Source organism: Panthera pardus, unplaced genomic scaffold (genome assembly GCF_024362965.1).
Source record: "Panthera pardus isolate Hobbes unplaced genomic scaffold, ASM2436296v1 HiC_scaffold_2, whole genome shotgun sequence".
Lineage (NCBI taxonomy): Eukaryota > Metazoa > Chordata > Mammalia > Carnivora > Felidae > Panthera > Panthera pardus.
The window spans coordinates 123199335-123214637 of NW_026526765.1; the positions used below are offsets into that span (position 1 = coordinate 123199335).

Genomic DNA, 15303 nt, shown 5'->3' on the forward strand with positions numbered 1-15303 from the left:
CTGTAACGGGGCTAGAAATAGAAACACATAGTGCCGGCCCAGACAAGCACTTGTGGAGTGTCTGGAGGGAAGCAGCAACTACCAGGAAGTGAGGAGGAGGCCCTAAGAGAAGGGCGACTGTGGAGCAGAATGCTACGCTCTGAAACACTGGCCTGAGGGCAGCAACCTGTGAGCCAGGCAGCCAGCAACTTGGGCCTAACTTCCCTGCTTTGACCCTTGGCTTCCGCCTTGGATGCCAGATGGTCAGCCCAGAAGAGCTTCGAGGTCTCTGTCAGAACAGAGGAAGTGGTGAGGAAGATCCCATGCATACAGCTGTTGTGACACGCCATAGGCCCCGAGGCCCCGGTCACAGACCCATTCTCCCATCCCCTTCTTACACCACTGACCCTGTTATGGGTTGAATTGTGTCCTCCAAAAAGATATGTTGAAGTCTTAACCTCCCAGTACCTGGAAGATAGTGTCCTTGCAGATGTAATCAAGTTAGGATGAAGTCATCAGGGTGGGCCCCATCCAACAGGACTGGTGTCCTTATAAGAGGAGATGCAAGGTGAAGACAGAGGCACACGGGTGAAGAACACCCTGTGACAGAGGCAGAGACTGAACGGTTGCAGCTGCAAACCGAGGAATGCCCGGAGGGCAGGTGGGTGGGTGGGGCACCAGAAGGGGGCAGAGGCAAGAAAAGATCCTTATCTAGAGACTTCAGAGGAAGCATGGCCCTGCCATTGCACACTTCCAGCTTCTAGAACTGTGAATAAATTTCTGTTTAACAAATTTCTGTTTTTTGGGGGTGCCTGGGTGGCTCAACTGACTAAACATCCAACTCTTGATTTCAGCTCAGTTCAAGATCTCACGGTTTGGGTGATGGAGCCCTGCATCGGGCTCTGTGCTGACAGTGTAAAGCCTGCTTAGGATTCTCTCTCTCCCTCTCTCTCTCTCTGTCCCTCCCCTGCTCAGACCCTCTCTTTCTCTCTCTCAATAAATAAAAAAATAAATAAATAAAATTTAAAAAACTTTTGTTGTTGTTCTAAGCCACCACAATTATAATGCTTCGATACAGTAGCCCTAGGAAACTAATTCAGAACCCCAACATGATCTCGTGCTCCAGCTACACCAGCCATCTCTCTGTTCTTCCATGGACCAAAGTCTTGCCCACCCCAGGGCTTTCGCACCAGCTGCTCTATCAGAATGCTCTTCACCGGCACTCCTCTCCACCACTCTTCCCTTGCTCCTTCCAAGCTCAGCTGAAATGGCATTTCTTCCTGGAAGTCTAGATTTGGGTATTCCAGGTTCCCTTCAGAAAAAGAACAGAAGCCCACCCTCCCCCTCTGCAGCTGTAGTTAATCGCTGGTGCAGTTGCATAAGACCCACTGCCTTGCCCTGCTGTGCATGTCACGACAACAGGACCGGGCCTGACATATTCTCCAGCAATCCTATCCCATAGGCCCTGAGGCAATGCTGGGATTTTTTTCCTTTTAAAGCATACTCGAAGCAGGAAACAACCAATACATGTTCCACATTGGGAAAAGAAACCCAAGTAAACATAATGAGCAAACAGGGAAAAATACACTAAAAATCACCTACATTCCTACTGTATAGAGTAATCATTGTTAGCATTTTGAACTATGTGCTTCCACACCTTTTGTCATGCAAAGTAAGTTTCTTAAAATGCGATTAACTGTCCTGTATGCTGCTTTTTTCCAGTAAGAAATATATAATAAGCCTGTTTCAGGGTCAATAAATACAAAATTACATCATTTTTAGAGGCTGCCCAACCTTCTACTGTAAGGTGAATCACAATTTAGTTAACAAGTCCTCAACTGTTGGGCATTTAGATAACTTTCAGTTTTTCTCCATGTAAACAACACTGCTATGAACATATGAAAAAAATGGGCATTTTTGTGCACTTGTCTGATTATTCCTTGACAAAGGGTTCCTGGAAGTGGATTGCTACGTCCACAATCACACGTGTTTTTTAAGGCTTATGATGCATAGTGCCAACCTGACCTATCAAATGGAGGAACTTCCTCCAGCAGAAGGGGTGGGATGAAGAACAGGTGCGGGGGAAGCGATGACCGGTGTGGAGGCGCAGAGCTGGCGGCGGGTGACCCCTGGGAGGGGTGGGTCTTGGGCAGCCTGGGGGAACAGGTTGCTGGGCACAGCTGACTCTTGGGACAGGTGTGAAGCTGTGCTCTGGGAGGGCTCTGCTCAGGCCTTCTTCTGGGCACCCTTCATTTTCTCTGGTTTTGAAGCAGCTGAGTCCTTGCTCACCTCACGGGGCCCCTTTGTGAGCCACTTACAGGGAAGAGAAGGTTTAAGGAATTCCTCCATTTGTAGGAAGTGATTTTCACAAACAAGAATTTTTAGGAAACCTCCTTGTTCCTGGGAGGCCAGTGTCATGTATGAATGTGGGGTGTCATCTTGTTTCCGGTTGCGATGTGGGGAAGGGTCCAGGCGCAGACTCTCTGACCTGGGCAGGAATACACTGCTGCCCCTCTGTGGGTGCCCCCCAATCCCACTCCTGAGGTCTGCGCCATCCTCAAATCAAATCAGCTTATCAGTTTGCGAGAGAGAAGCCCTGAGACACTCCCTCTGCCACCCCAGGGGAAATCTTAAGCATGAAACTTGGTCCTGGTCAATCTTCTATCCCTTCTCATGAAATCAAGGCACAGAGCAAGCAATTCACCACACTGAGCCTCAGATTACCCGTCTGCAAAATGGGGAATAGTATTATACCTACCTGACAGGGTTGCTCAGTGGATTAAGTAAATAATATATGTAACACTTAGCATAATATCTGGTGCATGGTGAATACCTTATGATGATGATGATGTCGATGAGATTCCACTTGACCGCTTTTTTGGCTGGAACTGCAGGGTTCTCTCTGAGAAGTCATAGGCGTGGCTGCTTCCTGTGGAGAGCCAAAACTCCACTCCCCTGTGGGCTTTCTGCTGCCATAAAGCCCTTTACTAGAAAGGCTGTCATTACGGGAAATAACTGTTCATTCTCCCCACCTCCTTCCTGATATCACAGTCTTCAGAAAAAGAGGATCTGCATCTGGAAATCAGAATAAAAATAATCAGGCAGGGCAGCATGGTGTAGTGTGTCTGGGAGTGTCAGTCTGGTCGCATGGAGTCCTGCCTGGGTGTTGGTAGAGGGTGTTTGATCATGAGGGCTCGAGGTGGTCAGGGTTGTGGCCACGGGGGACTGTAACGGGTTTGTGCACACCTTCGGTTCGGGGGTAGCAAAGGGCAATGGAACAAGGGCCTTTGCAAGCTTGCCTCCCCATGTCAAGACTGGGGCATGGCTTATTGGGGCCCTTCCTCCTTCCCTGGGGAGCCGGAAATACCCTCCTCCCCTAAGCTGTGGTCTGGCAAGACGCCAGGGCTGGAGCGCTGTGGAAAAAGTTATGATTGGTTTTTAATGTTTCGTTTTCAGGCTGTACCCAGAAAGGCTGGCCTTTATCGCTGGGAGCCATTTCACCAGGCTTTCTTTCCCTGTCATCTTCCAGAAACAGCCCGGGGTTTTGGAGGTAGAAGGTAGGTAGGATCAGGAACAGTGGAGCAAGGGCTCCGAGGCTGAGGCCCCCGAGAGCCAGAGCTGGGTGGAAATCTTCTGGCTGCCCTGCCTGCACCCCTTGAACTGCGGTGTCACCTTTGCTGACTAAAGTCTCCCCTGGGGTGGATTTTGGAAAGAGGGAAGTCCAGGTCCCCAACAGTCTCTAGGTGGGTGGCACCTCACAGGACACTTTCAGGTCTGGGTCTGGGACGGTTGCTGCTTTCTTTCTTCACTACTCCTGTCGTGTCACAGGGTTGGGTATGGTGTGTGTTTTGCTGGGGGCGGGGGGGCACATGCACTTGTCTCCCTGCTCCGTTTTCAATAAGTCTCTCCTAGACTGGAGCTCTGGGATGCTGTATGTCCGGCCTGTCCTAGAGGCTTCTCAAAGAGCAGCCTCTGGCTCTGGCTGGGCACCAGGGAGAAAGGAAGCTATCCCAAAGTGGTAGGGGAGTGAGAGGGTAACAACAGTGGGTTTCTTGGTGCCCACAGATGCCCCGCACTAGCCTGCACCCATCCATCCCGAGGCCCAGGGGCATGGGGGCCCAGAAGGCGGCTTTGGTCCTGTTGGCAGTCTGCCTGGCAGCCCTTTGGAGGCTGGGGGAGTCCCCGGACCATACTCTCCGATGGCTGGTGCTCCACCTGGCCTCCCTGCAGCTGGGACTGCTGTTCACGGGGGTCTGCCATCTGACTGAGGAGCTGTGTCACCTCCACTCCAGGTGACTCTATTACCCGTGGTGACTGGGCACCCAATGTGTCTCACTCCCTTGACCCCCGACCCTGCCCCTCCTTGAATCTCTCTGGCTGAGCTGGGCTGGAGCCTGGGGCTTGACTGTCACCTGCAGGTACCAGGGCAGCTACTGGAGAGCTATGAAGGCTTGCCTGGGCAGCCCCGTTCGCAGTGGGGCCCTGCTGCTGCTGTCCTGTTATTTCTACAGCACCCTCCCCAGCACAGACCTGCCCTTCACTTGGATGCTTGCCCTCCTGGGCCTCTCACAGGCATTGAACATCCTCCTGGACCTCCAGGTAAGACCCAGAGAGAGGTGGAGGGTGTAGCCGAATGGAGGCTGCAGCTAGTATGACTTACTCTGACCTCAGCACTGGGAGTGGGATTAGTTTAGAGGTTGGTCCTTAGAGTAGAGCCTATAATGTCTGCAACAGTGGGTCCGGCAATGGCAGAGAAGGAAGTAAGTTGACAGCAGATTGGGAAATCTTCTTGAGGAGGAGGGCTCCAGTTACCCTTCATGGAGGCCTCCTTGCCCTGTACTGCTGTCTAGGGCCTAGCCCCAGCTGAGGTCTCTGCAGTCTGTGAAAAAAAGAATTTCAACGTGGCCCATGGGCTGGCATGGTCATATTACATTGGGTACCTGCGGCTGATCCTGCCAGGTGAGTCATTCTCTATGCCCCTCTCTCTAGGTCTCTAAGACATACAATTAGACATAAAACCTCTTGTGTTTGTAGAACTTGCTGTATTTTTCAAAGACTTTTTATTCCTAACAAATCATTTGATTCCCAGAGCAATTCTGTAGGTATGAAGGATGTTATTATGTCTGATTTACAGGAAGGAGTATGGCACTTAGAGCCATACTCCTTCTCCCTTGTTAACCATGGGAAAAGTGACTTCTCCCTCATTAACCATGAATTCTTCCAGTGAATATTTACTGCATGCTTTGTGTCCTTCATGTACATTTTGCCTTTTAATTCATACCCTGTGGGCAACAAATAACCAACATCCCTGTTTTATTTTATCTTATTTTTTTAATGTTTATTTATTTTTGAGAGACACAGTGACAGAGTGAGATCAGGGGAGGAGCAGAGAGAGAGGGAGACACAGAATCCGAAGCAGGCTCCAGGCTCCGAGCTGTCAGCATAGAGCCTGATATGGGGCTCAAACCCACGAACTGTGAGATCATGACCTGAGCCGAAGTCGGACACTTAACCGACTGAGCCACCCAGGCGCCTGCAACATTCCTGTTTTAGAGATAAGAAAATTGTGGTTCTGCGAGGTGAAGAGACTTCTCCAAAGTCACATGGCTTAGTGAGAGGAGGAGACAGGATTTGAACCCAGGTCTGTCCAGAGCCTGGACGCTTGACCTCTCCACTGTGAGCCCATGTGTCAGGTCTTATTTCTTCTGACTTGCTGGCCCAGACCATGGTTCTCCCGTATCTCACTGCTATCTGCCCTTGTCACCAGGGCTTCTGCTAGGAAACACGTCTGGAGATAGGGCCAGACTCTGTGCAGCTGGAAATGCTGGCAATGTAACCTCCCAGGGCTCTTCCTGCCTCTCAAAGCCCTAAAAGCTGTGGTGGGAAGGAGTGGGGCAGGCCCAGAAATCTGGACAAAGGACAAGTGAGGCGAGAGAGAGGTGGTGGGGGTGGAGGGAGAGAAGGAAAGGGTTCCTGAATGCTCCGCCCCTCCTGGTTCCTGCACAATGCAAGTGGACTGGACCCTTCGTTCTCTTGAACCCGCACATTGAGGGGACCAATGACCTGGTCTCTATCCCGGGTCAGGTGGCAGACAGGGTTAGTAGGAATGACCTCTCGGGCCTTTCCACCCCAGGGCTCCCGGCCCGGGTACTCACTTGCAATCAGCTGCACAACAACATACTACGGGGCACAGGGAGCCATCGGCTGCACATCCTTTTCCCACTGGACTGTGGAGTGCCTGATGACATGAGTGTGGCCGACCCCAACATTCGCTTCCTGTATGAGCTGCCCCAGCAAAGTGCTGACCGTGCTGGCACCAAGGGCCGGGTTTACACCAACAGCGTCTATGCGCTTCTGGAAAACGGGCAACAGGTGAGTGTGCAGTGAGGTGGGTGCTGCTAAAGAGGAGTCAGGCCCAGAGCACCAGAATTCTGACCACTGGCCAAGCACTGATAAAAATTCACTGCCTTTCTCTGAGCCTCAATTTCTCCAGTTGGTGCCAAGATTCAGCTCTGAATGATGACAATGATAAGTAACCCTTATTTAGCACTTACTGCATACCAGATGCTATTCATGTGACCGCCTCATTTAACCCTCACTGCCACCTTGTGAGGTAAGGATGGTTATGACCCCTACTTTACAGATAAGGAAACTGAGACTCAGAGAGCCAGCAAGACAGTGGATGATTTCAACCTGAGTATACCATGCACTTGACCATAAAGCTGTCCTAGATGAGGTTCTGAGAATGTCTGAAAGATTTCACATAGATTGAGGGAAACCAAGAACAGGTTGAACCCCAGGGCCCAGCTCCCAAATTCATTTCCAGCTGGAGCAGTTGACAGCAGGTGACTTGATGGGCCTTGCCCTGGGGTCTGAGGGGGAGGATCTGTGAAGGAAAAATTTAGCAAAGTCCTGATCCTGATTTTAGGAGCAAAGACCACCAGACAGCATAGATCCTATCAGGAACCTCCTCCCAGTGCTCCATCTCTACAGGCTGAGGGAGGGGGGCCCCAGTAGTGGCACTAGGGTCCAGAGTCTGTCTGCCTGGGCCCTGGTTGAGTCTTGTATTCCTCTCACCTCCTCCAGGCAGGCATCTGTGTTCTGGAGTACGCCACCCCCTTGCAGACCCTTTTTGCCATGTCACAGGATGGCCGAGCTGGCTTTAGCCGGGAGGATCGGCTTGAGCAGGCCAAACTCTTCTGCCGAATACTTGAAGACATCCTGGCAGACACCCCTGAGTGTCAGAACAACTGCCGCCTCATTGTCTACCAGGGTGAGGGGTTGACAGGCTATAGGGCAGGAAGAGTCAGGTGTCCTGAGGGGTTAGAAATAGATACGACAGCACCAGGTCCTGGGCCTTCCCAAGTGGTCAAGGCATTCAAGCCCTGCATTCTTCCTCCCTGGGAGAGGTCCTACCTCTCCACCTAGGGCACTCAACTGCTTTCTGAGGTGTTCAGCTATTTGTCCTGGGTGGAGTGTAAAGAGATGGGTTCTAGGGGCGCCTCACTTCATCTAGGGATGCCAGAAGAAGCAAAAGAGCCCCAGGTCGGGAGCAAAGACATCGGGGCTGCAGCCTCAGCTCTGCTAATGCATCACTGTGTGACTTTGACAGGTCCCTGCCCCTCTCTGTGCATCATCTTGAAAACCGGGAAGGTGGAATTCTGTTATCTCTAAAACCACTTCTAGCTCTAGAATTCCATGAAACTCTAGCCCCAGAGTCTAGTGAAGGGGAGGGGGTGCCGGGATGTGCGGGAGAAGAAGGTTTGGAGGATCTGCCCAGCAGTCCTCAGGGATGTTAAAATGAGAACATATGAGGTCTTCATCCACACCTTCTCCATCCCTGTTCCAGAACCCGCAGAGGGAAGCAACTTCTCCCTGTCACAGGAGATTCTCCGGCACCTTCGGCAGGAGGAAAGGGAGGTCACTGTGGGCAGTGTGGGGACCTCAATGGTACGCAATCCCTCTGTGCTGTCCCAAGAGCCCAATCTCCTCATCAGTGACATGGAACAGCCTCTCCCACTCCGTACAGATGTCTTCTGAAGCCCAGGGTTACCTGGTCTGCACTCCCAATGCTCCCCAAGATTCTGGATTCCCAAGACTCTGGATTGAGGAGCTTTCTTCAGCAGCTGAATGGCCAGAAGAATCATTTCTTCCCACAAGGACCCTCTCAGAGATGGTCCCTGAACTTAACATCTCAAGATGAATCCTATGACCTTGGGCAAGTTATTTTGCCTCTCTGAACCTCAGTGTGCTCATCTGTGAAATAGGATTATAATAATTGCCCTACCTACCTCACAGGGTTGTTGTGAGGACTATGTCTGGAACTTTTTTGTAAACTCTAAATGCCAGGTAAACTTAAGGGACACATCAGGTGTCTTCCACTGGACCTTCTAGACTGTCTCTCTATCCCTCTCTGGCTCCTCTTCCCGGGATGGCATCACCAGGGTCCCTTGCTCTCTGGATTCTGTTCATGCTCAATCCATGAGGAGCCCCACTAGGAGAACAGAGGGAAGGAGGAGGGTGATATAGGGGTAGTTACTCTCCCAGATCCCTCCCTGCAGTATCAAGATCACTATGGGCTCTCTGCATCTTTGACCTAAAGTCACGGCTCTGCCATGCTCTCAGTAGCCCTGTCTATCCCCAGGTTCCATTACCTGCCCCTTCCCCATGCTGCTCAGGCCTACCAGGTCCTGGTAATGTCCACTTGTGGCTTCCTTATACCTGCCCTTTCTAAACAGCTCCCCTTTGGGGCACCTGGGTGGCTTAGTCAGTTGAGCATCCGACTTTGGCTCAGGTCATGATCTCATGGCTTGTAAGTTCGAGCCCCTGTCTGGCTCTGTGCTAACAGCTCAGAGCCTGGAGCCTGCTTCAGATTCTGTATCCCTCTCTCACTCTGCCTGTCCCCTGCTCACGCTCTGTCTCTCTCATGCTCAAGAAAAAATAAACATTAAAAAAAATAAAACTATGTCTAACAGCTACCCTTTTAAACACTCCTCAGATTATCAATTTGAGCATGCCATTTTTCTCTGGCTGGACTCTGATACAAGCGATTGGCATTTACTGTCTGAAATGTCCAAATCCACTTGCACAGACATACTTCCTTATATACCTCCTTATTCTAGGACAGGACAGAGTGGTGGTGAGTATCATTTCACCGAGAACAGAGCCCAGCAGTCAGGCTGAGGGTGTAGAAGGTAGCGCACCCCATGGCATCTGCCTGCCCTTTCATGGCCCTTGTCCCTAGTGGGAAGCTTGGGGAATACAGAGCGTCCTGAGCAGGTGTGCAGATGCCATGAGGGGTACACAGCTGGATCCCAGGCAAGGGGCTGCTCAAAGGAGCTGGGGGCACTGAATGAATGTCCCCAGATGATAGAGCCTGCAAAGGGATAAAGGGTGGGGGGAGAAGAGCGTTTGTGTGTGGACTGGGATACACTCTGGGGGACCTTGGACAACACAGCCAAGCACCTGCTGTATCTTATGCCATCACTGTTAAAACTGAGCCATTGTAACAACGCTGTAGTGGCAAAATTGCCCCTATCTGGGAAGACAGGCAGCCCATTTCTACCAGTTCCATCTGTTCTACCCAGGACTTGTTCCCTACCTCTCACTTCTGTTGTTGTTGTTAATTTTTTAAATTAATCTCTACACCCAATGTGGGGCTTGCACTCACAACCCTGAGATCAAGAATCAGATGCTTTACTGACTTAGCCAGCCAGGTGCCCCTCACTTCTGTTTTTATCACAAACACTCGATATGAATTTCTGTGTACGTCGTCTCTGTGGAGAAAGACTCCACACATAGACACACATTTGCCAGAAGGAACCAACTGCCCCCAAGGATGACACAGCCAAGGGAGTAAAGGGGGAGGCAATCTCCTCTTCCTCACAGCTGTCCTAGCCATTCTGTCCCCAAGATGTGAGGATCCTCCAGCATTACATCAGTCACTCCTGTACCTAGAAACCAGGGCAGAATCAAGGGCCTTTCCAAAATGACCTTCCCCCACCCATCCAGCCCCCAACTTGTTGCTTAGGCTGTGGAGTCTGACAGCTCAGGTTCAAACCTGCCTTCACTGGTTAGTACCTGTGTCCCCCTGGGTATCTTGATATCCCCAACTATACAATGGGGATAACAATGGCTCTTCCTCCCAAGGTGAGGAGGGAACAATATAATATCCACAGGTCCACAGATGGGCCGGGTGCTCAGCACAGAGCTGGACTACAAGAAGGAGCAGCTATTAACATTATAGTTGCCTCTCACCAGTCCCAAAGGAGGCAAGCCAGTCCTCTGTATACATTACAATCTCCACCTCTGTTCCTCTTCGTCTTCTGTTATTTCCTACCCTTCCTGACTGTGCTAGGGTTTCACCAAGGGCAGTGCCCAGTGTTGGTGTGTTGTCCTCAAGCGTTCTCCAGGGTAAAGTACCCAGAGGTCTCTCCATAAACGCCTGTCTGCATGTTCTTGACAGCACACGAGTGAGATTCAGAGGTGTCAGGGCAAGGATCCCTTTCCAGAGAGCCACCAGGAGGCTCAGCTCTGTCTTCCTGCATCTTAACAACTCCTATGCCCACCCCACCCCCTATAAATCCTCTCCTCACTCCTTCCTTCCTTTAAACAAACTCCACAAAGCTCCTCTTCCTTTCCTGTTTTCCCACTGACTGGAAGGTTCCAGATTTGGGAAATGTCCAGGGATAAGTTTTAGGCCTGTTCCAATAGGCCTATACACACAGAACAGGGGAGGTAATGGGAATCTCCCAAATCCCCCCATCCCATATTGGGAAGGCGAGACAGGGTCTTGCCCCCCAACACAGTGGAGGGCATTCAAAAGCATTTTGAGGAGCTAGAATTGGTGCTTGGGGCTTTGCAAGGGCCTCGGAAGTTGCTGACAAGGCCTAGACACCAAAAGCCAAAGGGATGTCTTTCAATCAGTGAAAGGCAGCAAATTTTCCTTCTCTTCCTGAGTCCCGGAGAAGGCAGACCCCTGGGTTCTTTGCCTTCCCTCTCCTTGGCTGGCCCTCACAGGACCTGGGGGCTTTGGGGACGGGACCTCCACAGGGAGACTCTGATATCCCTGCACAGGGGTGGAGTGGGTGGTGGAATCTTTCAAGCTGGACTCACATTAACAACAAAAGCAAAGGAGATTAGGGATGAGAGGAGAGAGTGAGGACTTGGTCAGGGATCTGATAGTCCTTGAAAAGGAGAGGGTAGCTTTGTAAAGGTGGCCTTTGGCACTGGGAATGCTCACAGCAGCATGTTTCTGGGCAAAGCCCTCAAGTTTCTTTTATTTCTCCTGTCCACATCAGGGCTTTCTCTATAAATATTCTGCAGGGAGAGCAGCTCCAGCTGAGTCCATGTGTGCCCTTCCAAAGCTCTGATGCCCAAGACCCAATTTTCTTTTGCCCTAATTCTCTGTCCAGTTGCTTGTTCTGAGCCAGGTCAGTCCAGCTTTTCAAAGTCTTCCTCCTATAGATATGTGACTTCTTCAATGCTGAGCGTAGGCCCATCTGGCACAGGGTAGGAGCCAGGGACAGGAGGTTCCTGCTGGGCATCTTCATGACTGTCCCAGGGGTCCAACACTCGCCAGTGGATGAGGTAGATGCCACCCTCTGGCTTCGGGGCTGGTGGCTCTGTGGGGAGAGTGGCATGGCCCTGATGTAGTCTTGGCCCAAAGTGGACTGCCACCACAATACAGACTGCCAGCAGGACAAAGGCAGTGACGATGACAGTGAGCAGGGGCAGCCCATCTCCTCGAGGTGGTTCCCAAGCCCCACTCAGCATATCCGGGAGCTGCCTCTGGGGCTCCTGCCCCGCTGACCCGTTCACAGCTGGAGAAGGCCAGGGATGGCGGCCAGCCTGGTAGGGGAGTGGCAGAGGGAGAGGGTGACATGGGCATGTACACACAGAAAAAAAGCAAGTTAGAGAGAGATAGACACCTGGAGGGAACTGAGAGAGACAGACAGAGAGCCTTAGGCAGACAAAGAGGAACAGAGACAAAAAAAGAGAGAGACAGAGTAAAGACATGCAGACAAAGAGAAACATACAGATAAACACACAGGTAGCAAGAGAGAGAATTAAAGAAAAAGACGGGTGGGGGGGCAGGATACAGAGGGAAAGAGAAAAACACAAAGAGAAGAAGAGAAAGAAAGAGAGAGATAAATAAAAGGATAAGAGTGAAATAGATACAAAGAGATAGATACAGAGAAAAAAGAAACAGAGATAGGGAGACAAAGTTGTTCAGAAAGGGATGGAGAGGGTCTTCATTACAGTCTGGCATATAGAGTTCAGCCCACCAAGTCCGTCACCTCCCAATGCTCTCTCTTCCCAGGCCTCCAGTAAAATTCCTAAATAGATAATATGTCCTAGGTCAGGAATCTGAGCACACTAGGGGCTGCTATCCCACATCCCGGCCAGTGGGCAGTGAGCAGCTCTTTCTTCAAGCCCTGGGAAAAGGGAGTCAATATGTCAAGCATCTCAGGTTCCCATCACCCTCAACTCACACAGAAGGCAGAGGGGTGGTACCCTGGGGGAGGGTGAAAGGAAAATGAGTCAGGAACCCCCAAAGCTTGGGATGAAGCAAAGGGGATACCTCAGCCCATAATGTATGATCCTGTTGGGGGTCTCAGGATCTGGACCTACAGGGGAGGGGGTGCCCCGTGTGGATTCCTGACTCTGTCCAGGATGGATTGAGGAGAATCCATGCCAGCCTCTACCTCTTCCAGGATCCCAGCCAGAAGTTGGGGGTCATGTCTGTCTGTCTCCACTCTGCTAACTGTTGAGTAGGGATGGGATGGATTGCCATGAAGGTAGCAAACCTCCAAACTATAAACACCAGAGCTGCCTGATTAGGTCACCATAGGCTCAAGAAATCTTTTCTCCCTAGCCTCCTATTCCCCAGCTGGACCATCAGGGGCAGACCCTCTGGAGTGGAGCCTCTCCCCTAAACCTGAGTCATCAGCCTGGCCCTCCCCAAGGAAAGGCAATTTCCATCCAGGAAAGGCTATCCAGAACACTCTCCCTTTAGTTTCTCAGTCACACTGTTTACCCCATCCCACCCAAACACTGTCCCTTTGCATGTAGAAAGCTCAATACCCACCCCCAGTTAAAAGTCTAAGGCTCTCTGGGCTCCCTGAGGTTCTGGAGCTCTCAGGGCAGGGGTGGAGAAAAAAGAGAAGCTCAAGTTGGTGAAAGGCTTGGGGCCCCTGCAGGGAGTCAGACAGCCTAGAAGGAGGGGGGTGAGCCAAGAGTCTACCTGGTGCATTGTCCGCCTGGTGCAAGGCTCCCTGGGGACTGGCAGCCAGCAGGGCAAGGAAGAACCTGCCACCCCAGCTTGGTTGGCCCCTACCCGGAGCTGCCACGTCTATGGGGTTTACCAGGCACACACCCTCTGCACACACACCCTCAACGTCTCTCCCGTGCTTTCACTTTCGTGAATATTAGGACTCCCCTGTCCCAACCCTGAACTGTGATAGGACCTTGATCTTGGCACTTCCCTCCATGCTCCCTGCCAGCTTCAGGAGCCTGGGTCTGCCTGCCTACTCCTCCTCCACTAGATCCCAGACACCTTGCCAGCACCCCCACTACGCCCCACCCTCCACCATGACATGCCGACTCCCCACCCCAACTGATTTCCTGAAGTCACTGTTTCTTTGATTTAAGAAAAAAAACTGTATATCAAACACACCGGAAATTGTAGACTATAATGTACTCAATCTCTTTGTTCCAACCACCAGCTCTGTCCAGCTCAAGAGTCTGTCACATTTATTTCAAAAAAGTTGTTTTAAATTTTTTTATTAAAAAAAATGTTGTTTTAACGTTTATTTATTCTGGGGAGAGAGAGAGAGAGAGTGCAAGTGGGGGAGGGGTGGAGAGAGAGACAGAATCCAAAGCAGGCTCGAGGTTCTGAGCTGTCAGAGCAGAGCCCAACAAGGGGCTCAAACCCACGAGCTGTGAGATCATGACCTGAGCTGAAGTTGGATGCTTAACCAACTGGACCACCCAGGTGCCCCTCAAAGGTTTTTAAAAACTAAAATATTACAAATAACATAGAAGCCCTACTCCTTGACTACACCCCTCCTTCTTACCCCATGGATAACCATCTTGTTGAATGTGATGTTTATCATTCCCATGCAAGGCTGTTTTTTTTTCTCTTTGGATTTTTTCTTCTTTGGTTTTTACAAATATGAATTCTGTATGCCTCTTTGCATTTGCCTGAAATGTAATTTAATTTAAGAATGTGTGTGCTTCAATGTGTTCAAGTCACAAAAAGTGCCCACCAGGGAAAGGGGAGGTTAGCCATCGGCAGGATCAGGAACCGGGCTTTTGGACTCAGGGACTTGGAGCCCCAGTGGTGGTGTCTGTGAGAGCATTGGGACATGTGTCTTGAGGAGGCAGGAAGCAAAGAGCAGTGGTTGAAGCACTGGACTGTGGCAAAATCCACGTTCCCTCTGGCTGAGGTCTTGGATGGCATTGGGAAGTGTCAGTCTCCTAGTTGGATTCAAGGTGAGCCAGCCACTTGTCTCACTCAGTTGGCAGGTAAGGTCCACAGCCCAGTGACCTGGGCTTAAGTGAGCTCGGAGATCTGAGTGGGATCCCTGAATGTCAGAGTGTGGAACAGCTTGGCTGAGAGACAGGGAATCAAGAGGCTACATCTTGCCTCTTGAGATCAAGCCATCGGGTGAGGAGAGTTCCCAGGGGTGATCTGGTCTCCAGACTGGAACGGAAGGTGGTGCATGCACAACAAGGGAAAGAATGATGGATGACTGGTTTTGGCTCAGGTCACAATCTTGCAGGTCATGAGTTCAAGCCCCACTGACAGTGCAGAGCCTGTTTGGCATTCTCTCTCTCTCCCTCTCTCTCTGCCCACCTCCCTGCTCCTGCTCTCTCTCTCTCTCAAAATTAATAAATAAACTTTAAAAATTATTTTTTTTAAATTTTATTTCTAAGTAATCTCTACATCGAACATGGGGCTTCAACTTATAACCCCAAGATCGAGAGTTCACATGCTCTACCAACTGAGCCAGTCAGCTGGACACTCAACTGACTGAGCCACCAAGGTGCCTCTATTTATTATTTTTTAAGTAAGCTCCAGGCCCAACATGGGGCTTGAACTTATGACTCTGACATCAAGCATCACATGCTCTACTGACTGAGCCAAACAGTCTCCCCGAAATAAAATATTTAGGGGTACCTAGGTGGCTCAGTCAGGTGGGCATCCAACTTTGGCTCAGGTCATGATCTCATGGTTGGTGGGTTCAAGACCGGCATCGGGCTCTGTGCTGACAGCTCAGAGCCTGGAGCCCGTGTCTCCCTCTCTCTCTGACCCTCCTT

General features: G+C 50.9%; 2 protein-coding genes across 4 annotated transcripts; one reads left to right on the top strand and one right to left on the bottom strand.

Moving 5' to 3' along the window:
- Nucleotides 1–3024: 3024 nt before the first annotated feature.
- STING1 (stimulator of interferon response cGAMP interactor 1) lies at nucleotides 3025–8365 on the top strand. Of its 3 annotated transcripts, none has more exons than XM_053907454.1 (7): nucleotides 3025–3144; nucleotides 3436–3536; nucleotides 4398–4578; nucleotides 4830–4938; nucleotides 6113–6351; nucleotides 7066–7252; nucleotides 7829–8365. In XM_053907454.1, exons 1-7 carry the CDS (start codon nucleotides 3127–3129, stop codon nucleotides 8017–8019), a joined length of 1026 nt encoding a protein of 341 aa, XP_053763429.1. In that variant the 5' UTR covers nucleotides 3025–3126; the 3' UTR covers nucleotides 8020–8365. The 3 variants fall into 3 exon arrangements, with proteins under 3 accessions (XP_053763429.1, XP_053763427.1, XP_019279882.2); XM_019424337.2 differs by lacking the exon at nucleotides 3025–3144 and adding an exon at nucleotides 4045–4271 and having other exon boundaries at nucleotides 3435–3536; XM_053907452.1 differs by having other exon boundaries at nucleotides 3110–3536.
- A 2861-nt stretch (nucleotides 8366–11226) lies between these two features.
- On the bottom strand, nucleotides 11227–13527 carry SMIM33 (small integral membrane protein 33). Its single transcript, XM_053907456.1, has 2 exons — nucleotides 13226–13527; nucleotides 11227–11829 (listed from the first exon to the last, which is right to left on the bottom strand). The coding sequence occupies exons 1-2, from the start codon at nucleotides 13232–13234 to the stop codon at nucleotides 11440–11442; spliced, it is 399 nt and encodes a 132-aa protein (XP_053763431.1). The 5' UTR covers nucleotides 13235–13527; the 3' UTR covers nucleotides 11227–11439.
- Nucleotides 13528–15303: the final 1776 nt, after the last annotated feature.